The sequence below is a fragment of the Monodon monoceros genome, unplaced genomic scaffold (genome assembly GCF_005190385.1).
Source record: "Monodon monoceros isolate NGI ecotype Baffin Bay Population unplaced genomic scaffold, NGI_Narwhal_1 Super_Scaffold_9, whole genome shotgun sequence".
Taxonomy (NCBI): domain Eukaryota; kingdom Metazoa; phylum Chordata; class Mammalia; order Artiodactyla; family Monodontidae; genus Monodon; species Monodon monoceros.
The window spans coordinates 46,913,742-46,937,392 of NW_021703786.1; the positions used below are offsets into that span (position 1 = coordinate 46,913,742).

Genomic DNA, 23,651 nt, shown 5'->3' on the forward strand with positions numbered 1-23,651 from the left:
TCCAAGGAGACAGGGGTATGGCCTCCAAGGGGAAGGGGGTGCCTCTGTGAGTGTGACTTCCAGGACCCTGTCATACCCTTACTTATAATCCTTCAATGGCTGTTTCCTAAAGGTCAAGCCTAATTTCCTGGCGTGAAACATGTTCTTCATGAGACCACCCCTTCCCACCGCTTCTCTCACTCGCTAGACTGCATTATTTCTGGTGTGAAGCTGCGCCATGCTCTCTTACCTCCTTGTGGGTTCTTCTGGATCCCAGCATTAAACTCTACCCCAACCTCTCAACTCTGTATTTCCTATTCTTCCTTCAAGAATCAGACCAAGCATCACCCATATGTCTTCTGCCAAATTAAATAGAATCAGAGGCAGGAAGCAACTTTGATCGTACTGTAAAGGAAACAGTTCTGGTTTGTGTTTACTGTTAGTTTCTGTTTTACCATATCCACAGATGATCATATTAAGAAATCAAACTTCCAAGTTTGTTTTTCCAAACTTTTAATCAGATACAGAAGTTGGATTTTATTGACTCCTTTGTTGTCCCCCGTTAAAATAATGAGATTTTTAGTACTTTTCCAGTTAATCATTTTTACTTGGAGCTTTCCAACTGATGAAGTGCAAATGGATTATCATATGGATCCGTTGGGCAAAACCCTGAGGCCAGATACCTCCAGCTGAGAGCAGCTTCTGCAGTTTAACCAGTTAACTTCCATTTATCACTTTCTAAGTGAGTCATGAAATGAAAATCTCGAGAATTGCTGTGTTAATGGTTTGCTTTGTGTTGTGACTGGTCTCAGGATAAGCAGTGAATCCCATCCAGTTAGAAAGATGTGCTGTACGCTCTTTTGCCAATATTTGATTTAGCATAGTTTGGACTAAATTCTTTTCTTTCATTAGTCTAAAATATCTTTTTCCTGTCATTAACTGAATTTAGGTTCAGAATCATATTTGATTCATAAAAGGTTCATTCATTCATTATCACCCTATTCTATTCTTGGAACTGTTTGTATAAATGTGGCTGTTGGGGCTTCCCTGGTGGCGCAGTGGTTGAGAGTCCGCCTGCCGATGCAGGGGACACGGGTTCGTGCCCCGGTCCGGGAAGATCCCACATGCCGTGGAGCGGCTGGGCCCGTGAGCCATGGCCGCTGAGCCTGCGCGTCCGGGGCCTGTGCTCCGCAACGGGAGAGGCCACAACAGTGAGAGGCCCGCGTACCGCAAAAAAAAAAAAAATGTGGCTGTTAACCTGCCCTATGGGTGATCTGAAAGATCAAGGAAGAAGGGGTGGGGGTGAGGCGGAAGAAATAGGGGCAAGGTCCCTAGGTCCTGTATCTGGAGTAAAATTTGTTCCCGGTGGGCGCAGACAATGAAAAGGTGACTTTGGGGACGATGGGAGTTGGGAAGAGGATGGGGTTTGGGGAGGGCAAGACTGAGAGCACTAGGGGATGGGTGTGGCTTGGGTGGAAGGGGGCCGAAACAACCCAAGGCTTGGGGCACTCATATGGCCACACTGTTTTCCACCAGGCTGGGCCACAGGTATTCATAGGGCAAGTCCAGCTTAGCATTCCGGATCTCAATGCCCTTTTCCAGGGCAGCCAGCTCCTCCCTGAACTTCTTCAGCGCAGCCTTGGGCTCAGGGCCCGAAAAATACTCCTCCTCATGTTGGTCCAGAGCCACCTGGACAGAGGGGAGAAAGGCAGCTGAGAGCTTCACTGACCCTCAGTCTGGAGTGCCGCAGCTCCCAGTACCTGCCCCCTTACTCGGGGACCCAGGCACCTGGCTGTCACCATGATGGACTGGCGTCTGCCCAGTTGCCAAGTGATGGACATCTGGAGAGAAGCCTGATGAAAGTTGGGCAGTGTTGCCATCGCTGTCTCCAGTGTCACATCCTTGGTGGTTGGCAGGGGCAGCCGCATCGTGCAGGGTGCGTTAGGGACCCAAGCATACCAGTCGAGCTAAGGAGGGGCAGTCAATGTCTACTAAACATGAAAACCCCTAAGACCACCTGCACACAGCCCCCTTCCCCCTGAAGGCACAAATGCCCAGCTGCCCCCCCTATGATAAGTACCTGGCCCAGGTGGTTGGAGCTGTACTGGCCAGTGCAGGTGAAGATGCACGTGGTCACAAAGTGGCAAAGCTGGTCCTTGGACTGTAGGGCGATGGGAAACCCTGCAAGGGGTAAGGAGAGTTAGAAGCTGTGAGGCCAAGGATAGAGGCAGAGTTCAGAGGGACTGAGGAGGAGAACAAGAGAGGTAAGAAGAGGACCAAGGACTCTCAGTAACTACTGTAGGAAGTGAGACGAGCGTGGGTTGGGGTGGCGGGAGCAGGGAGGTCTTTTGGGAGGGTCCCACTCAGTGGGGTGCTGGTGTGGCTCACAAGAGTCAATGATGTCAAATGTTCAAGTATTTAGCAAGCTGGTTGACATCACCTTGGTAGCCATAGTGCAATATTTACACCATGGAAATGGGCAAATGCTACAAATCGGGGCATTTTTTTTTCCCCAGGGAGCCAGTTGTTAAACATTTATGAGCAACCTCTGGTCCCACTGCATCTGGGACCTAGAGGGGCTCTCAGTGCACAGGATGGAGACCTGCTTCTAGCTGAGAGGAAAAGGAATCTGGGAAAGCTTTGGGTGTTTTCATAGGGGTTGGGAATGCTTCTGGAAGGTTCCATAGAAGTAGAGAGGATTCTGGGGAAGTTCTAGGGAGGAATCATATGCTGGGGTCTCGGGGCTCATCCTACCTCGGTCCTGGGCCCCTAGCAGTCCAATCTCAGTGATCTCTCAACACCAGGCCTGCAGCTCAAGATCCTCTTTCACAGACTTGTCCGTCTTATAGTGGAGACTCACAATGCCCTCCACGTAGCTGCCAGTGGAGGGGTCAGGGCGGGGGAGCTGAGGCTGATGACAGGGAGCCCCCAGGCCCTCTGCTCCTTGCCTGCGCAGCCCGCCAGCTGGGCCACAGACCTCCTGTTTCCCCAGCTTCCTCCCGGGCCTCACCGCCCCCTGCCACCTCACTGAGAGATGATTTCCCAGAGCCGAAGGGCATCTTGCACATAGAAAGGAGACTTGACTCCCAAGAGCCCCCGCTCAGCCAGGTCATCAAGGGGCAGAAGGAGCTATAGGTTAGAAAGGCTCCTGCTCTCTTGAACAGGTCCACGTGGCCGCCCCCACCCGTGCTCACCACCTGAGGAGCAAGGACAGGCGGGGTCAGGCCAGTCCACCTGCCCCGCGCGGCCAGAGCCGGAGGGAGCGTGAACTCCAGAACCGCCCCCTTTCTCTCCTCATACCTGGTCGAAAATTCCCAAATCAGCCACCAGCCCAGTCCTGGCCCTGAGGTTAATTTCCATGGTGTATCGAATGTGCAGAATGAGAAGCTGGATGGAGAGGAACAGGGAAGGGCAGGGTCAGAAGACAGCTGTGGCCCGTCCCTGCAGGAAATAGGGGCTGAAAAGCAGGAAAGGTACCAGGTCTTCGGGAAAAGCAGGGACTGAAGTACAGCGGCCCCTCAACACCACTGACTTAATGCTCTTTGATCATTGAAAGAAATCGTTCTCCTTTTCTCTTCATGGTCTTCTCAATGTTTCTCCACCTTTGTTTTCATTATCACTTCTCCAAGGAGGCTTTTTTGATATTTTTTGTACTCTTACCTGCCCCATGAACTTTTAGTGCTACAGATATACTATATATCTGTTACCTCCTGTAAATATATATGTGCTTTATACATAAAAATAATTTTTTGCCCTCCAGAACATGGTCTAATCTGCTACCTCCAGAACTTCATCTCCTACCCTCCGCTTTGTCCATTATACTCACCTTCTTTCTGTCCTTCAAACACTCCAAGCTTGTTCCTGAGTCAGGACCTTGGCACTAAGCTGTTCCCTCTGCCTAGAGCAATGTGCCCCGTGCTCTGCTCATGGCTGGCTCTGTGTAATTTCATGCTCTCTGTCACCTCCTGAAAGGAGCCTATCCTGACCACCCAGTCTAAACTCACTATCACATCACCCTGCTCTGATTCTCTGCAGTGTGCTCACCACAGCTGATCTATTCCAATACAGTCTTCACCGTCTGTTAGCCCTTAATGGATAGGAAAATCCCCAGAGATAGGACCTTGGCTGTCTTGCTTAGCACCGGCATCTAGAATGGTTATTTGCCCCATCGGAGACACCCAGGAAAAACGTTAATGGACGAACACTCTGTTCTGTCAGCTACTGTCGCTGACCTGAGCCCCTCTAACTGGCCTATGTGTTACTATCTGGGAACCCTTCAAAACTGGCTGGAAAAATCTTTTATATTATTTGCATGGTCCCCTCTCCCTGGGTGGAATCCTCAGTCATTTGTGTATTCTGTTTATATACTGCATGTGTATCTGTGCTTTATACATAAAAAGAGTAAGACTTCCTGCCCCCCACTCCCTCACCCTCCCACCACTCTCCACCCCATCAATGAATCATTTTCACCTCCTCTGGGAAGTGATATCACCCTGTTAGAAATGCAGAGCAAGCCATGCTCTCGCGCCATTGTTCATTTGTCTTTTATTGGTTGCTTCTTCCCAAAAGCTGAGATTCCACAGAGAAGGTGCTTCCAGAGGTGGGACCACTCTGTGGGGCAGAGAGCGGGGGAGGAGGGGGGGATAAAGTGTTACCTTGAACATAGGATGTATCGATGGAAGGCACCTCATGGTGGCCACAGCAATGACCTCAGCCACCAAGTGTCCCCTTAGGAGATGAGACTGCACCTCGTGAAGCTGGAAGTCAGAGCTGCGGACCCAGCATTTGGCCAGGAGCCAGGCCATCGGGGGATCCCTGGGCAGGAAAAGCAGTGGTGGGAGAGACCCCTTGCATGGCAGTTGGAGCTGGAAGAGGGACAGAAGTGGGATTTGGGAGGGGTGAGGGCCAGTGCACAACAGACTCCCCTTCCCTTGCGTGCTTAAGCTCTTCCTCTTCCTCCAAAGTTGCTTAGCGTTCTCCATCTGACGGCTGCCGCTCCCTTACAGCCTGGGTCCTCTCACCTGATGACCATGGGTAAGAGTTTCCCATCAGGCTGCAGTTTCAGCATAACCAGAGGAGCAGCCAGGTACTGCTGGCTACACAGGATGACGTTGGCCTTGATCCCATCCAGCAAGGAGACGTCAGCTTCAAATAGTGTGCCTCCCTGGATGGGGGCAGAGAGCAAGGGCTGCTATCAGCATAAGACATCTTCTTCCCACTCTGATTCCCCGAAGGAAGAAGGAAACTAATTTGTCTCCATCACCTACTTCCTACCAGGTGATGGATCATGTGCTTATTGCCTCATATAATTCTTAGATGCACTTGAATTAGCCCCAGTTCTATAAAAGAGGAAACAGATGATCAGAGAGGATAGATATCTTGCCTGAAGTCACACAGCTTATAAACAGCAGAGCCAGGATTCAAGCTCAAGTCTGTCTCACCCTAAATCCCATGCGTTTTCTCTTATTAGTTCCATGCTGACTCCCCATCAACAGCCCCAGCCCTGACCCTGATTCTCTTACTCCACACTCTCCCTAAGTCCCTAGCACCCAGTTACAGCTTTTCATTTTGACTCTGTCTCTGTCACCCATCACATACTCTTCCTCCACAGCACGCTATTCTCCTTAGAAGGGGAAAGCCATGGAGGGGCACCCCTCCAGGATCACTCAAGATTTCTGTTGTAGGGACTTCCCTGGTGGTCCAGTGGTTAAGACTCTGCGCTCCCAATGCAGGGGGCCCAGGTTCAATCCCTGGTCAGGGAACTAGATCCCGTATGCTGCAACTAAAGGAGCCCGCATGCCACAACTAAAGATCCCACGTGCTGCAACGAAGATCCCACATGCCACAACTAAGAGCCGGCACAGCTAAATAAATACTTACATACATACATAAATATTTAAAAAAAAAAGATTTCTGCTGTAGAATCCCATCTCGCCATTTGGCAGCAAGCTGGAAACCCCGCAGCAGCGCAAACACCCCACCCCCGCAGCAGCGCAAACACCCCACCCCCATTTCACTGTGTGGTCTCCTTAGGGCTCTTACGTCCATACCTGGAGCTCCTTCTCCAGCTGGGCCTGCAGCTCCTCCATCCCTGGAGGAAACTCTAGGCGGGCAGGAAGGTGATTGGAGCATCTCAGCAACATGGGGTTGGAGCCATTGAGAAACTGGTACCCAAATAAGGCATCCTCCTTCCAGGAGTCCCGCACCCACTCTGGGGATGGCATTTGTGCAGTTTTCTGTGGGATCTGAGCTCCTGGTCTTTCCAACCCCCACCAAAGCATTCCCACTTGACCCCAGCCTATTGGAAGGGCCCAGGCCTCTGGTCTCCCAACCATGGTTCCCTAGACTGGGTAGGATCTGGGGGTAAGGGTCCCGAGAGAAATACTAGGGTAGGGGCACTATCCAGCCAACTTGCTCTGGCCACACCAGAAAATCCTGTTGAAGTCATCCAGACTGTTCCAGCTAGTCAGAATATTTGAAGAGTCTTTGATGGCTAGGTCTGCCAGCCTTCAGGGAAGGATGGGCGAAGAGTTTGTTATTCTCAGAATCAAACATTACAACCCCACGCATCCACCTTGGGCTGGTCCAGCCCTGTGAAGTCCATAAACCCACTGGCCTCCACTGGACCAGGACAGCCCCCTGTCACCCAGCATGCCTTGTTCTTACCCCTTGACCAGCGAAGCCTCAAAGTCAATTCTTTTGTCCTCCAGAAACCTCTCATCTATGGGGAGGTCACATATTGTGGCCCCGGCCATATTCAGGATTAACTCATCCTTCTAGTTACCCCACCTGCGGTGGAAATGAAACCAGGCATTGGTACTGGGGAAGGGTCAGTGGCTCCCTGGGGGGTCAGGAAGTGGGAGTGGGGCAGACCAGTACAGCTTCCTTCTCTCTTCCAGTTCCTCCTCCCTGTGTTTCTTGAACAGGCCTTGAGGGTCGTCGACCACTGTGTGACCTAGAAGTGGGGAGGAGGGCATGGGCCATGAGGCTCCTCCTGAGAGCCTCTCCCCTGTCCCTGCCAAGGGTCCCTCAGCCCGCCCTTGCGGCTGGCCCCTGGCCCTTCAGCATCACTGCACACCCCCAGTCTCCATGCTGCTCTGTGCCAGCTCCAGCATCCCGCCTCTTCCGTGACCCCCAAAGACCACGCCCCCTTCTTCGCTCCCCCACCCCCAACTTCTCTCGTGCCCCCGGAGGCCTCTCACACCCCCAAGCCCCCCCGCTGCTCACCAGTGCCCTCGGGTAGGCTCAGGATGCCTTTGCCCTCCAGCCAGCGGTAGCATGGGAACCTGAACTCGTCCCCACTGGCCCCGGGGCCCTGCACGGAGATCCAGTTGCAGAACCACGCGTCATCCTGAAGGAGGTGCCATTTGCTCAGTTTCACGAACAGCAGCGGCCCCAGGTACTCTGACACGTCCACCTCGAATTCCGCCTCCTGCCCGCGACAAAAGAGGGTCAACAAGAGGGGCTCTCTGGAAGGAATCCTCGGACTGAGCTCTGGACGCCCTTCCCTCTGGGCCTCTGGGAAAGCTGCGCGAAAGGAGACAGAGAGGAAGGGGGCGCGCACCAAGCAGGCGGCTCCACGACCCCATTCTCGGTCGTGAGTTCCTCAGCCCCGGGTGAGGCGGGAGGCGGAAGGTGGAGAGGGGCACTCCTCCCTGTAGTCACTGATTGCGCCGAGCGTTGGGCTGCGCACTGGGCACCCGCGAGCGCACTGGTGACCAGTGTACAGACATTGTCCCCTCGACCCCGTCACCAAGGCCGAGCGCCCACAGAGGCCCCACCCAGCCCGGAGCAAGCTTCCCCGAGGACATCCCGTCAAAGCGGAGACGCACAGGTGCAAAGGGCTTAGCCGGGGAGAGTGAGAAAGAGGAAAAGGTGGGGGAAAGGCAGGCCAGGGAGGGAAAGCGGGGAGATCAGAGGCCAAGGCCGGGCGAGCGGCGTCGCGGAGCTGGAGCGCTGAGCGCGAGGTGTGGGCAGATGAGCAGGACCAGATCGTAAAGTCTGGAAGGTTAAGCCAAGAGCTTTGGCTTGGTGCTGAGAGTAAGTGGAAGCCATTCACATGTTTTCAGTCGGAGGAATGTTTTAAGGATGGGAATGTATTGGGAAGAAATCGCTCTGACTGCAGAAGGGCTTGGAAGGGCAGGGGCGCAAGCGGTGAGGCGGGTGAAGAGAATGAAGGTGGCGTAGGTTCGAGGGGACATTAGTGGTCAGAGTGGGATGGACATCAGGGTATGGATGCCGGAGATGTCTAAGAGATGGACTGGACAGCGATCGATTCTTGGTTAGACGGAGGCGAAGAGAGGCGGAGGTGGGAGTGCACCTGGGGGATACAAGGGGAGCGGTCTGGGACGTGGGGAGAGGGGAGGACCTCACTTGAGCATGGTCCTTTGAAGCGCCCATGGGCCAGACATCAGATCTGGGGATCTTGGAGAGAGCTGGATGGGAGATGGGAACCTGGGGGTCGGCGGAGGCAAAATGTAACAGGAGCCAGGAGCGAATACCAGGTAGATGTGATGGGAGAGGGGGTGGGTGGGGAAATCGAGTGCTCTCATCACTTGGCTTCTTCTCCCCCCTCTTCCTGCGTCCCCATCCCCGCCACATCCCAGAGATAAAGCCCGCAAGGTCGGAGAAGATCTGTGAAGATCTGAAATAGTAGCTTTTAAGAAGAGGAGACAGGAGACGGACGGCCGCTCTAAGGACCCCTGAGTTTCCAAATACAGACTTCTGTGGAACGACGGGCGCGCAAGACTATCCCAATTCCAAGGAGGGTGGGCGGCGGGAACATTTATTGAGCAGTTACCGTGTGCCGTCCCGCCCTAAAGCGCTTTACTCTCGCGGTCTCCTAGCCCTCTCCGCGCGTGGGGCGTGCGCCCGTAGCCGCCGGGAGGAGCTGGAGGCCGGCTGCGGCGCGTCTCTTCCAGGGGACTTGTGGGCCTTGGGGCCAGGGGCGCAGCCCACCCCGTTCGGCTCCGGCCAGCTCACCTTGCCCCTCATCGGCCGCAGGCGCCACCCGAGCGCCACCTCCCCGTGCTGGCCGACCAGCCACAGCTGCACCTTTTTGTTGGAGCCCGCGCAGAGCGAGGACCCGCTGGACACGCGGACGCGGTAGAGACCCATCTTGCCCAAAGAAGTTTCGCCCCTTCTGAGCGGGAAGAAGAGTGGATGCACTAAATAACTGGGCCCGAGACCACGCCCCTCCGAAGCCTGGCGGAGTTCGGGATGTGGGTGACAGGTCTCCAACCAACCCCGCCTGTCCGCGCTCTGGGGTTCTCAGCTCCGCGCAGCCCAGAGCTCAGCCCTGACTCCAAGAAGGCGGGGCCCCCCGCGGGAGGGTAGAGGGCGCAGAGGTGGGAGGAGGATGGTAGGGGGAAGCAGATGCGGATTTGAGCAGAAAACATGCAGGAAGAAGGAATTGACGCCTGGCCCGGAAGACAGATGGTGGGAGTGGCTGGAGGCCCCCTCCATCTAAGCGCGCGCGCGCGCCTCACAAGTTGGTTCACCACTGCCAAGGGTCGTGCTCAAGGCTGCAAGGGAGGATGAAGACGGCAAGGAGACGGGACCCAGCAGCATTTGGGAGCCAAGTAGTCCCAGGAAAAAATAACTGTTCCAAGAACAGGAAGGACTGATCAGCGCCATGTGGCTGCACATGATAACCAGGTAGAAAGGAGATCCAACCAGTTAACCAACGCTGGTACTCACACTCTGTGACCAAGGAGAAAGGGAGTCCTGAGATGCTGAATTAGCCAAATGTCCTAAAGAGAAGCAAAATCCACTAGACGCCACCTTAACCATAAGACATTAGGAATGCACGCATAATTTTTTAATAATACTAACAAAGCAAGTCAATTTTCATAATGACAAAACCAGGAGTTCCATAACTCTAGCCAAGTGAAACTAAAGGAATCCATCATTTCAGAGGAGAAAGAGGTTGCAGAAATTAAAAACTTATGTAGAAGATGCAAACATTAAAAGACTATTGGGGGTAACAGGAGAAGTTTTACTGGAGCAAAGATAGCTCCTTGGAAGAAACAACAAGCTTCAGAGCCCCAAGTGTGAATCAATCTGCTGAGAAGCCCTATTCTGTAGCCTCAGTGCATTCAGGGATCTGAGACAATATTCTTTGTGGGATATGAGGGAATCTGGCAAGATTTTGGTAACACCAAGAAAACATCAAAAGAAGTATTTTAGCAACCTTGAGAAAATATCTTATTCCTAGAGAAAGACCAGAACAAGTAGAAACCAACAAAGTAACTAAATCCATGGTGTTGGTGTGTTAAAACAGATTTACGTATAATGACAGTAAGTCTTGTAATCATTGTATTTGTGTTCCTTTTGTGTACTGTTTAAATTGTATTCAAAAGAATCATCAAATTTGTAATTGCAGTTTAGATTATTTAAGGAAATTTAATAAAGTATGCAAACAATGTTTAAATATTAAAATTTATTTTTCAAAGTTCTGTTTATAGATAAATGTTTTAAAAATCGAGTATTAAATAAAGTACCAATATTTTTGGAGTATTCTCTCCATGGACAAAAGTTATCCACAAACTTTAAAAACTCTATCAACAATGAGCATAAACTGTGTCCACAATAATCATAGAAAAATAGCTGAAAGAGTGGACTATGGTTTTCTCTGGGTATATGCCCAGTAGTGGGATGGCTGGGTCATATGGTAATTCGATTTTTAGTTTTGTAAGGAACCTCCATACTGTTCTCCGTAGTGGCTGTATCAATTTACATTCCCACCAACAGTGCAAGAGGGTTCCCTTTTCTCCACACCCTCTCCAGCATTTGTTGTTTGTAGATTTTCTGATGATGCCCATTCTAACTGGTGTGAGGTGATACCTCATTGTAGTTTTGATTTGCATTTCTCTAATAATTAGTGATGTTGAGCAGCTTTTCATGTGCTTCTTGGCCATCTGTATGTCTTTGGAGAAATGTCTCTTTAGGTCTTCTGCCCATTTTTGGATTGGGTTGTTTGTTTTTTTAATATTGAGCTGCATGAGCTGTTTATATATTTTGGAGATTAATCCTTTGTCAGTTGATTCGTTTGCAAATATTTTCTCCAATTCTGAGGGTTGTCTTTTCATCTTGTTTATGGTTTCCTTTGCTGTGCAAAAACTTTTAAGTTTCATTAGGTCCCATTTGTTTATTTTTGTTCTTATTTCCATTACTCTAGGAGGTGGATCAAAAAAGATCTTGTGGGCTTCCCTGGTGGCGCAGTGGTTGAGAATCCGCCTGCCGATGCAGGGGACACGGGTTCGTGCCCCGGTCCGGGAAGATCCCACATGCCGTGGAGCGGCTGGGCCCGTGAGCCATGGCTGCTGAGCCTGCGCGTCCGGAGCCTGTGCTCCGCAACGGGAGAGGCCACAACAGTGAGAGGCCCGTGTACTGCAAAAAAAAAAAGATCTTGCTGTGATTAAGAGTGTTCTTCCTATGTTTTCCTCTAAGAGTTTTATAGTGTCCAGTCTTACATTTAGGTCTCTAATCCATTTTGAGTTTATTTTTATGTATGGTGTTATGGAGTGTTCTAATTTCATTCTTTTACATGTAGCTGTCCAGTTTTCCCAGCACCACTTATTGAAGAGATTGTCTTTTCTTCATTGTATATCCTTGCCTCCTTTGTCATAGATTAGTTGACCACAGGTGCATGGGTTTATCTCTGGGCTTTCTATCCTGTTCCATTGATCTATATTTCTGTTTTTGTGCCGGTACCATATTGTCTTGATTACTGTAGCTTTGTAGTATAGTCTGAAGTCAGGAAGTCTGATTCCTCCAGCTCTGTTTTTTTCCCTCAAGACCACTTTGGCTATTTGGGGTTTTTGTGTCTCCATACAAATTTTAAGATTTTTTGTTCTAGTTCTGTAAAAAATGCCACTGGTAATTTGATAGGGATTGCATTGAATCTATAGGTTGCTTTGGGTAGTATAGTCATTTTCACAATATTGATTCTTCCAGTCCAAGAACATGGTATATATCTCTCCATCTGTTTGTATCATCTTTAATTACTTTCATCAGTGTCTTATAGTTTTCTGCATACAGGTCTTCTGTCTCCCTAGGTAGGTTTATTCCTAGGTATTTTATTCTTTTTGTTGCAGTGGTAAATGGGAGTGTTTCCTTAATTTCTCTTTCAGATTTTTCATCATTAGTGTATAGGAATGCAGGAGATTTCTGTGCACTAATTTTGTATCCTGCAACTTTACCAAATTCATTGATTAGCTCTAGTAGTCTTATGGTGGCATCTTTAGGATTCTCTATGTATAGTATCATGTCATCTGCAAACAGTGACAGTTTTACTTCTTCTTTTCCAACTTGGATTCCTTTTATTTCTTTTTCTTCTCTGATTGCCGTGGCTAGGACTTCCAAAACTATGTTGAATAATAGTGGTGAGAGTGGACATCCTTGTCTCGTTCCTGATCTTAGAGGAAATGCTTTCAGTTTTTCACCGTTGAGAATGATGTTTGCTGTGGTTTGTCGTATATTATGTTGTGGTAGGTTCCCTCTATGCCCACTTTCTGGAGAGTTTTTATCATAAATGGCTGTTGAACTTTGTCAAAAGCTTTTTCTGCATCTATTGAGATGATCATCTGGTTTTTATTCTTCAAGTTGTTAATATGGTGTATCACATTGATTGATTTGCATATACTGAAGAATCCTTGCATCCCTGGGATAAAGCCCACTTGATCACGGTGTATGATCCTTTTAATATGTTGTTGGATTCTGTTTGCTAGTATTTTGTTGAGGATTTTTGCATCTATATTCATCAGTGATATTGGTCTGTAATTTTCTTTTTTTGTGGTATCTTTGTCTGATTTTGGTATCAGGGTGATGGTGGCCTCGTAAAATGAGTTTGGGAGTGTTTCTTCCTCTTCAGTTTTTTGGAAGAGTTTGAGAAGGATGCGTGTTAGCTCTTCTCTAAATGTTTGATAGAATTTACCTGTGAAGCCATCTGGTCCTGGACTTTTGTTTGTTGGAAGATTTTTAATCACAGTTTCTATTTCATGACTTCTTATTGGTCTGTTCATATTTTCTATTTCTTCCTGGTTCAGTCTTGGAAGGTTATACCTTTCTGATAATTTGTCCATTTCTTCCAGGTTGTCCATTTTATTGGCATAGCATTGCTTGTAGTAGTCTCTTAGGTTGATTTGTATTTCTGTGGTGTCTGTTGTAACTTCTCCTTTTTCATTTCTAATTTTATTGATTTGAGTCCTCTCCCTCTTTTTCTTGATGAGTCTGGCTAATGGTTTATCAATTTTGTTTATCTTCTCAAAGAACCAGCCTTTAGTTTTATTGATCTTTGCTATTGTTTTTTTTGTTTCTATTTCATTTATTTATGCTCTGATCTTTATGATTTCTTTCCTTCTGCTAACTTTGGGTTTTGTTTGTTCTTCTTTCTCTAGTTCCTTTAGGTGTAAGGTTAGATTGTTTATTTGAGATATTTCTTGTTTCTTGAGGTAGGCTTGTATTGCTATAAAATTCCCTCGTAGAACTGCTTTTGCTGCATCCCATAGATTTTGGATCATCGTGTTTTCATTGTCATTTGTCTCTAGGTATTTTTTTGATTTCCTCTTTGATTTCTTCAGTGATCTCTTGGTTATTTAGTAACATATTGTTTAGCCTCCATGTGTTTCTGTTTTTTACAGTTTTTTCCCTGTAATTGATTTCTAATCTCATAGCGTTGTGGTCAGAAAAGATGCCTGATATGATTTCAATTGTCTTAAATTTACTGAGGCTTGATTTGTGACCCAAGATGTGATCTATCCTGGAGAATGTTCCATGCGCACTTGAGAAGAAAGTGTAATCTGCTGTTTTTGGATGGAATGTCCTATAAATATCAATTAAATCTATCTGGTCTATTGTGTCTTTTAAAGCTTGGGATTCCTTATTAATTTTCTGTTTGGATGATCTGTCCATTGGTGTAAGTGAGGTGTTAAAGTCCCCCACTGTTATTGTGTTACTGTGGATTTCCTCTTTTATAGCTGTTAGCAAGTTGCATTATATATTGAGGTGCTCCTATGTTGGGTGCATATGTATTTATAATTGTTATATCTTCTTGGATTGATCCCTTGATCATTATTTAGTGTCCTTCCTTGTCTCTTGTAACATTCTTTATTTTAAAGTCTATTTTATTTAATATGAGTACTGCTACTCCAGCTTTCTTTTCATTTCCATTTGCATGGAATATCTTTTTCCATCCCCTCACTTTCAGTCTGTATGTGTCCCTAGGTCTGAAGTGGGTCTCTTGTAGACAGCATATATATGGGTCTTGTTTTTGTATCCATTCGGCAAGCCTGTGTCTTTTGGTTGGAGTACTTAATCCATTCACGTTTAAGGTAATTATCGATATGTATGTTCCTATTACCATTTTCTTAATTGTTTTGGGTTTGTTTGTGTAGGTCCTTTTCTTCTCTTGTGTTTCCCACTTAGAGAAGTTCCTTTAGCATTTGTTGTAGAGCTGGTTTGGTGGTTGTGAATTCTTTTAGCTTTTGCTCGTCTGTAAAGCTTTTGATTTCTCCATCGAATCTGAATGAGATTCTTGCTGGGTAGAGTAAGCTTGGTTGCAGGTTCTTCCCTTTCATCACTTTAAATATGTCATGCCACTCCCTTCTGGCTTGTAGAGTTTCTGCTGAGAAATCAGCTGTTAACCTTAGGGGAGTCCCCTGTATGTTATTTGTTGTTTTTCCCTTGCTGCTTTCAATAATTTTTCTTTGTCTTTAATTTTTGCCAATTTGATTACTATGTGTCTTGGTGTGTTTCTCCTTGAGTTTATCCCGTATGGGACTCTCTGCACTTCCTGGACTTGGGTGGCTATTTCCTTTCCCATGTTAGGGAAGTTTTCGACTATAATCTCTTCAGATATTTTCTCGGGTCCTTTCTCTCTTTCTTCTCCTTCTGGGACCCCTATAATGCTAATGTTGTTGCGTTTAATGTTGTCCCAGAGGCGTCTTAGGCTGTCTTCATTTCTTTTCATTCTTTTTTCTTTATTCTCTTCTGCAACAGTGAATTCCACCGTTCTGTCTTCCAGGTCACTTATCCATTCTTCTGCCTCAGTTATTCTGCTATTGACTCCTTCTAGTGTATTTTTCATTTCAGCTATTGTATTGTTCATCTCTGTTTGTTTATTCTTTAATTCTTCTAGGTCTTTGTTAAACACTTCATGAGTCTTCTTGATCTTTGCCTCCATTCTTTTTCTGAGGTCCTGGATCATCTTCACTATCATTATTCTGAATTCTTTTTCTGGAAGGTGGCCTATCTCCACTTCATTTAGTTGTTTTTCTGGGGTTTTATCTTGTTCCTTCATCTGGTACATAGCCCTCTGCCTTTTCATCTTGTCTATCTTTCTGTGAATGTGGTTTTTGTTCCACAGGCTGCAGGATTGTAGTTCTTCTTGCTTCTGCTGTCTGCCCTCTCCCCGCTTTTTGAATAGGAATGACTATGTTATCCTATGCCTAGTCCACCACTGTATGGTGGGGGAGGGAGGCAGATGACTTTCTCTTTTTTTTTTTTTTTTTTTTTTGATGACTTTCTCTTTAGTTCACAGGTCTTCAGAAGGTGAGGAATTTCACTGGAGAAACTGTACTTAAGAATATATACTTGAGGGACTTCCCTGGTGACACAGTGGTTAAGAATCTGCCTGCCAGTGCAGGGGACACAGGATCGATCCCTGGTCCAGGAAGATCCCAAATGCCATGGAGCAACTAAGCCTGTGCACCACAACTCCTGAGCCTGCGCTCTACAGCCTGTGTGCCACAACTACTGAGCCTGCATGCCACAACTACTGAAGCCCCCGTGCCTAGAGCCTGTGCTCTGCAACAAGAGCAGCCCCCGAAATGAGAAACCCATGCACCACAATGAAGAGTAGCCTCCACTCGCCACAGCTAGAGAAAGCCCGTACGCAGCAATGAAGACCCAATGCAGCCAAAAATTTAAAAAATAAATACATAAATTTATTAAAAATAAAAAAGAATATATACTTGAGAAACCTTATCTATACCTAGGCCTGATTTAGATGATGAAATTCTGGACTTCAGGCTGATGCTATAACGGGATTAGACTTTGTGGTGCCTTGACAGGGGATGAGTGTATTTGGCATGTGGAAGAAATATGAATTGTTGGGGGCCAGAGGGCATACAGTGGTAGCCAGTCTCCAGAACAGTCCCCAGGGACCCACAGCTCATGGTATTCATGCCCTTGCGTAGTCTCCTCCCAGACTGTATCAGGGTTGGTCTTTGTAACCAATAGACTATGGCAGAAGTGATGGTATATGACTTCTGAAGCTAAAAGACATCTCTCTTTCTCTCTCCCCTTCTCTCCTTCTCTCTGTGTCTCTTCAGCTGCTTTTCTGGGAGAAGTCAGCTGTTATGTCATGAGGACAATTAAGAAACTCTATGGGACTTCCCTGGTGGCACAGTGGTTAAGAATCCGCCTGCCAATGCAGGGCACACAGGTTCGAGCCCTGGTCTGGGAAGATCCCACATGCCACAGAACACCTAAGCCTGTGTACCATAACTGCTGAGCCTGTGCTCTAAAGCCCACGAGCCACAACTACTGAAGCCCGCATGCCTAGAGTCCGTGCTCCACAGCCAGAGAAGCCACTGCAATGAGAAGCCCACGCACCACGATGAAGAGTAGCTCCCACTCACCGCAACTAGAGAAAGCCTGAAGACCCAACGCAGCCAAAAATAAATAAATAAATAAATTTATTTTTTTTAAAAAGAAAAGAAACTCTATGGAGCACTCCACATGGCAATAAACTGAGCTCTCCTGCCACAAGCCAGTGAAAAACAGACCTCCAGACAAGACCCATGTGAGTGAGTTCCTCCAGCCCCAGTTAAGCCTTCAGATGACTACAGCCCCAGCCAACACCTTGACTGAAACCTCATGAGAGACCTGAGCTAGAACCACCTGACTCTCAGAAATTGTATGAGGTCATAAGTATTTGTTGCCCTAAGCCACTGAGGTAATGATAATGTAGCAATAAATAACTCATATGGTCCACATACTTATTTTCTGAATCCCCAAACTCATAAGCTTATGTAAAGCCAGGAAGTATTCATGATGAACTGACCACTTACAAAATTAGTCCTTATTCATATACATTCCTCCCTTATTAGTACCAGCTACCAACCTCGCCCATCTAATTGGCTGCGGAGTGAAACTCCAAGTGTTGAAAAAGATAGAAGACTGAACCAAGTCCATGGTAGTGCTGTTAGAAAAGTGATCAATCAGCAAAGCAATTAACAAATAACATTGATGTAGTAAGAAGGGCCACCCACCTGAGATATTTCAGACAGGGGCTAAGCAGGGTTTTAGGGCAAACAGTCGATAGGTGACCCGTTGGCTGCAATCAAAGGTACAGGCATGGCTTATCTTTTCCCACAGCCATCATCTATGCACAGGAGTCATTCCCAATCCCTTTACGTCCAGGCTTTTGGAACTCAAAAATCCAAAACTGAGGCTCCAGTATAGTAGGGCCAGCTGAAATTGTGGAAGGAAGTATCAGGACCTTAACATATGTTAACATTGTATTTTACAAGTATTATTCCATCAAAGTGGGACCCATCTGTGTAATTTTTTTTTAATATCCTCAAGGTTCTTGTTTATCTATTTATTTTATTATTTATTTATTTATTTTTGGCTGCATGGGGTCTTTGTTGCTGCATGCGGGCTTTTCTCTAGTTGCAACGAGCGGAGGCTACTCTTCGTTGTGGCACGCGGGCTTCTCATTTTGGGGGATTCTATTGTTGCTGAGCACGGGCTCTCGGTGCACGGGCTTCAGTAGTTGTGGCACGTGGGCTTCAGTAGTTGTGGCTTGCAAGCTCTAGAGCGCAGGCTCAGTAGTTGTGCACAGGCTTAGTTGCTCTGCGGCATGTGCAATCTTCCCAGACCAGGGCTCTAACCTGTGCTGCTGCATTGGCAGGCAGATTCTTAACCACTGAGCCACCAGGGAAGTGCCCCAGTTGTGTAACTTAATTCATTATAAATATTTCTCCTAACTGTCGTGGGAGAAAGGTAGCAGGATATGGGAGGGCAAAGAGATCGCTGAATGCCCTGTGCTGCATGATGTGTTTCCTCCATTCATAAATGTTATGAAACACTTGATGTGATGTGATCTGATGTGAACCGAATTTTGCATCTAAGTTTATTCAATGACCATTCAGAGACCCCATGTTGGGAGCTGGGATTAGAGGCCAGAGTTATAGTGAGACTGCTAGTCTGAAGACTTCCACAGAAATTTGTGGAACCTGTGGATTTCTCTAGGCCATGAAAATTTGCATTCCCACCAGTGGGGAAATAAACAAAGATCGCCCAAATGAGAGCAAACAGAGGCTGTTTACTCAGAGCTTACTATATGGCAAGGGAGTCAGCCACTATCGCTTGTGTGTGGCAGGCGGGGTAGTTCAAAAGCTTTACAATGGGAAAAAGGGATGGCTTCAGGTGTTTCCTGATTGGAGGCTGTTGGCCTTGCAAAGGCTGTAGGCCCAGAGCTAACTAGAAGTGGGGCATCCTATGTGATTGGTTAGGGGGGCCTGTATGTCTTTCTCTGGTTGGTCCTAAATTGGAAGCAGGGGCAAAAATTAGGGAAGCCGGCGGTTATTGACCAAGTCCTGACCATTTGGGGCCAATTACTGCAGAGGTTGTGGGTTGGCTTTCTAGACTGGTTGCTTCAGAGGTGTGGTTTAATGTCTCTGGCTGGTTGCTCCAGTGGTCATGGCTCTGTTTCTTTATATGATTCTGGCCATTGTCCTTTTGTAGATTCAGTCTCTCACTAGCAATGCATGAGAGTTCCAGTTGCTGTGCATCTTCACCAGTACAGCTTAGGGGAGACGGGGTGACTTGTGGCAGGGGAGTGTTGGCCATTCTAGTAGGTGTATAGAAGTATGCCATTGTGCTTGTAATTTACATTTTGCTGATGTCTAATTATACTGAGCATCTGTTCATGTCCTTATTTGACACTTGTATATCTTTTTGGGGGAAGTATCTTTTCAAACTTTTGCCCATTTTTTATTGAGTTTCTTGTTTTCTCATTGTTGTTCTGGGAGTAATTTATATATTCTAGATATAAGACCTTTATAAGGTATGTGATTTGCAAATACTTTCTCCCAACAAGCAAGGTCTCAGGAAGTGAGGGTGTCTTTTCATCTCTTAACAGTGTTTTCAGCAGAGAAGGAGTTTTTAATTATGAGGAGGTAAACTTTATTTTTCTCTTTTACAGATTGTGTTTGCCTGTGTCTAACAAAAGGTCATAAAGATTCTCTCCTATGTTTTCTTCTAGAAGTTTTACTTTTTCCCTTTTTTTTTTTTTTTTTTTTTTGGCCACACCACGTGTCTTGCAGGATCTTAGTTCCCTGACCAGGGATTGAACCTGGGCCCATGGCAGTGAAAGTGCCAAGTCCTAACCACTGGACCACCAGGGAATTCCCATTTTTTCACATTTTATATTTAGGTCTGTGATCTATTCCAAGTTAATTTTTGTACAAAGTGGAGGAATGAGCCAAGGTTGATTTTTTTTTTTTTTTTGCCTGTGGATTGCATATGGAAATGGTGTTCCAGCACCTCTTCTTGAAAAGTACTTTTTTCAATTGAATTGCCTTTGCATCTTTGCCAAAACTCAGCTACCATATTTGTGTCTATTTTTGGACAACCTACTTTATTCTATGATCTTATTTTTCAGCCAATACCACACTGACTTGATTACTGCAGCTTAATAGAAAGTCTTGAAATCAAGTAGCCTGAGTCTTGAAACTTTGTTCTTCATTCCCAAAACTGTTTTAGCTATTCTATTTCCTTTTGCCTTTTGCTATACATTTTAGAATCTGCTTATTGATACTGACAAAAATTACTAACAAAAATTTCTGCTGTTGTTTTTAATTGGGATTGCATGAATCTATAGATATATTGAGGAGAAATGATATTTAACATTATTGAGTCTTCCAATCCATGAACAAAGTATATCTCTCCATTTATTTGGTCTGTTTTGATTTCTTTCATTAGTATTCTATAGATTCCAGCATAGAGATCAGGTACATGTTTTGTTAGATTTATACCTACTAAGTATTTCTTTTTTCTGGTGTGGTTGCAAATTGTTCTTTCTTATTTCACATTCCAATTGTTCATTGCTACTATATAGAAATACGATTAACTTTTTGTATATTGATCATGCATCGTGCAGTCTTGAAAAGCATACTTATTAGTTGCGGGAGTTTTTTGTAGATTCTTTGAATTTTCTATGTAGATAATCATATCAAATGGAAATGAGGACAATTTTATTTCTTCCTTTCCAATCAGTGTATCTTTTATTTATTTTCTTGCATTACTGCACTGGCTAAAACTTCCAATGATGTTGAATAGTTGCCGTGAGAATGGACAACTTTCCCTTGTGCCTGATGTTGGGGAAAAGCATTCAGTATTTCATGATTAAATATGATGTGAATCATAGGTTTTCAACTTCATCGGGTTGAGGAAGTTCCCTTCTGTTCATATTTTGCTGACAGTTATCATGAATGGATATCGTCACATGCCTTTTCTTCATGTATTGAGAGGATCACACGAATTTTTTTCTTTACTCTGTTAAGATGGTAAATTTCATTGATTGATTTTCAACCGTATATTACCAGCCTTGCATTCCCAGGATGAACTCCTCTTGTGTGTGATTATTACATTTTTTACATGCTGCTTAATTCGACTTGATAATGTGTTGTTATAGATTTTCCCCTCTGTGTTCATGGGGGACATTGGTTTGCAGTTTTTCTTTCTCGTTATGTCTTTGAAACTGAGGGCAATCATCAATTAGATCCATTAAACTTGTAAACTGCCTTCACTGCTCAGGCTCACTTTAATTGTTTTTGCAAAAATCTGCATGTCCTCCAAGCATCACGTAGCCTAAACAATAAGGTGTTTGCCCAAGTAGTTTTTTTCAGAAACTTGGAGTCAGCTGTGATGACTAGCTTGAGCTAGTTAAGACTGATTGGAACTACCGATCCCCCACCTGGGCATGTGCGAGTGTCCAGTAACCTTTTGAAGTCAGGGGGCCAGGAACTCCACCCTGAGAACATGCTGTCGCTGCCACTTTCTGGACACGCGTCCCATGAAGAAGCATGTAGGTTCATTGCACCTGCGCAGAACAATTGTTTCGCCTTTTTCTTACCTCCAATCACCTTTCTCCATGCTCCCCGTGCTCCCGGCCCACCAGCTTTATCCTATAAATACCCTGAGCCTCTTGCATTCAGGGAGGCAGGTTTGAGATTTGTTCTCTTCGTTTGGCTGCTCTGTGAATAAGTCCTTCCTCTGCTGCAAACCTCGGCATCTCAGTGTTTGGCTTGCTGTGCGGCGGAGAACGAACCTGGTTCAACATTTTTACCTGGCTTCAGTAATACGGTAAGGCTGGCCTCATAAATGAAATGGGAAGTATTCTCCTCTCTTCTGTTTTCCACAGATATTGTGTAGAACTGGTATTATTTCTCCCCCAAAATGTTTGGTAGCAAAACTGTCTGTACCTGGAGTTTTTGTTGTTGGAAGGTTTTTAACTATAAATTCAATTTCTTTGATATATGTAATATTGTGATTTTTAATAAGAAATATGTATTTGGGGCTTCCCTGGTGGCGCAGTGGTTGAGAGTCCGCCTGCCGATGCAGGGGGCACGGGTTCGTGCCCCGGTCCGGGAGGATCCCACATTCCGCGGAGCGGCCGGGCCGTGAGCCATGGCCGCTGAGCCTGCGCGTCCGGAGCCTGTGCTCCGCAGCGGGAGAGGCCACAGCAGTGAGAGGCCCGCGTACTGCAAAAAAAGAAAAAAAAAAAGAAATATGTATTTGGTCTTCATCCCCATTTCTGGCACAGAGCTTCTAGAACGCTTGGGATTTCCTAAGTGATGAGAGCAGCAAGGTGGGTTTTGTTATGTTAATAAGGTGACTTCTTTGGAAAGCTCCTAAGGATGGGAGCTGGTCGCTGGAGAAGCTGACTATGTAATTAGAGTGTTGGAATTTCCATCCAACCCACCTGACCTCTGGGGAGGGGAGAGGAGCTGGAGGTTGGATCAATCACCAAAGGCTAATGATTTAATCGACTGTGGCTGTTACCAAGCCAAACTTTGCTCACCTGTGTGCAGTAAAGCCAGTCCACTGACACCAGGTTGTGGTGAAGGAAAGTGCAGCATTTATTGTTAAGGCCAAACAGAGTCCAGGCCACTAATGCTCAAAAGACCCAAACTCCCTGTTGGATTTCAGGGAAGGGTTTTTGTTTTTGTTTTTGCGGTACGCGGGCGCCTCACTGCTGCGGCCTCCCCCGGTGCGGAGCACAGGCTCCGGACCCGCAGGCTCAGCGGCCATGGCTCACGGGCCCGGCCGCTCCGCGGAATGTGGGATCTTCTCGGATCGGGGCACGAACCCGTGTCTCCTACATCGGCAGGCGGACTCTCAACCACTGTGCCACCAGGGAAGCCCAGGGAAGGATTTTTAAAGATAGGGTAAAGGAGAAGGTTGTGAGATGCATGATCAACTCCTGGACACTCTTCTGACTGGTTGGTGGTGAGGTAATTGGAAGTCAACATCATTAAGTTTCTGGTTCCAACCTGTCTGAGGTCTGTGTGCTTGTGGTCAGCGTGCAGTTAACTTCTTCCACCTGGTGGGGGTTTCAGTATCTGCAAAAACGGCTCAAGGATATGGCTCAGAATACTGTCTAGCCCTTGAGGAGGTACTGAAGGTCCTTGACTTTGTTTAATGGCTAAACTATTATTATTTTGTCTTGCTTAACTGTTTTCCTCTGTCTCTGCATTTTCTCACTTCTGATTAAATTTGTTCTTTGGAACTCAGGGAAGGCCTAGGCAGCTAAAGATTTGCTACAAACAAGAGGCAGGTGGAGGGCATGGGGGGGTGGATCTTTCCTGGGAAGGCCGCATAGGGTCCTGCTCAGTCACAGTCCCCCCTTTTCTTTGATCCTCCTCAGTCTTGAGGGAGAACATGTGTGGGACAAGAAAAGGAATAAAATTTTGGATAGAGAGGTTAATCATAAACTTGGCAGAGGAACTTGGTTTTAGGGGGACTCAGTTTCATAACTATGTAATGAAGCCTCCATAAAAACCCAAAAGGGGGCTTCCCTGGTGGCGCAGTGGTTGGGAGTCCGCTTGCCGGTGCAGAGGACGCGGGTTCGTGCCCCGGTCCGGGAGGATCCCGCGTGCCGTGGAGTGGCTGGGCCCGTGGGCCATGGCCGCTGGGCCTGCACGTCCAGAGCCTGTGCTCCGCAACGGGAGAGGCCGCAGCAGTGAGAGGCCCGTGTACCACAAAAAAAAAAAAAAACCCAAAAGGATCGAGAGAGCTTCCGGGTTAGTGAACACATAAAGATTTGGGGAGAGTGGTACATTCAGACAGAGCCTGGAAGCTCTGAGCCCTTTCCCCATACCTTCCCCTATGCATCTCTTCTAGCTGGCTGTTCCTGAGTAATGTCCTTTTACGATAAACCAGTGGTCTAGCAAGTAAAATGTTTCTCTGAGTTCTATGAGCCTCTCTAGCAAGTTAATTTAATCCAAGGAGGGGGTCATTGGAACCTCCCACGTATAGCCAGTTGGTTAGAAGCACAATTGATAACCTGGACTTGCAACTGGCATCTGAAGTGTGTGTATGTGGGTAGGTGTGTGCACACATGTGTGTATGGGGGCGGGGGTGGGGTGCATGGGGGC

The 23,651-nt window shown here is 46.7% G+C and overlaps 1 protein-coding gene and 2 non-coding genes across 3 annotated transcripts; 1 reads left to right on the top strand and 2 right to left on the bottom strand.

The window, feature by feature from the left end:
* Positions 1 to 1,420: 1,420 nt before the first annotated feature.
* ALOX15 (arachidonate 15-lipoxygenase) lies at positions 1,421 to 10,356 on the bottom strand. Its single transcript, XM_029211156.1, is given in 15 exon segments — positions 1,421 to 1,668; positions 1,779 to 1,946; positions 2,060 to 2,160; positions 2,734 to 2,855; positions 3,008 to 3,095; positions 3,098 to 3,176; positions 3,280 to 3,366; positions 4,635 to 4,849; positions 5,005 to 5,143; positions 6,030 to 6,193; positions 6,386 to 6,486; positions 6,646 to 6,768; positions 6,853 to 6,934; positions 7,207 to 7,411; positions 8,962 to 10,356. Coding segments are annotated over 15 exon segments (1,989 nt in total). The 5' UTR covers positions 9,097 to 10,356; the 3' UTR covers positions 1,421 to 1,488.
* Positions 5,669 to 5,741, top strand: TRNAG-CCC. The gene has a single exon. It is a non-coding gene; the product is annotated as a tRNA-Gly (tRNA).
* An 8,968-nt stretch (positions 10,357 to 19,324) lies between the features above and the next one.
* On the bottom strand, positions 19,325 to 19,397 carry TRNAE-UUC. The gene has a single exon. It is a non-coding gene; the product is annotated as a tRNA-Glu (tRNA).
* Between the last annotated feature and the right edge of the window lie 4,254 nt (positions 19,398 to 23,651).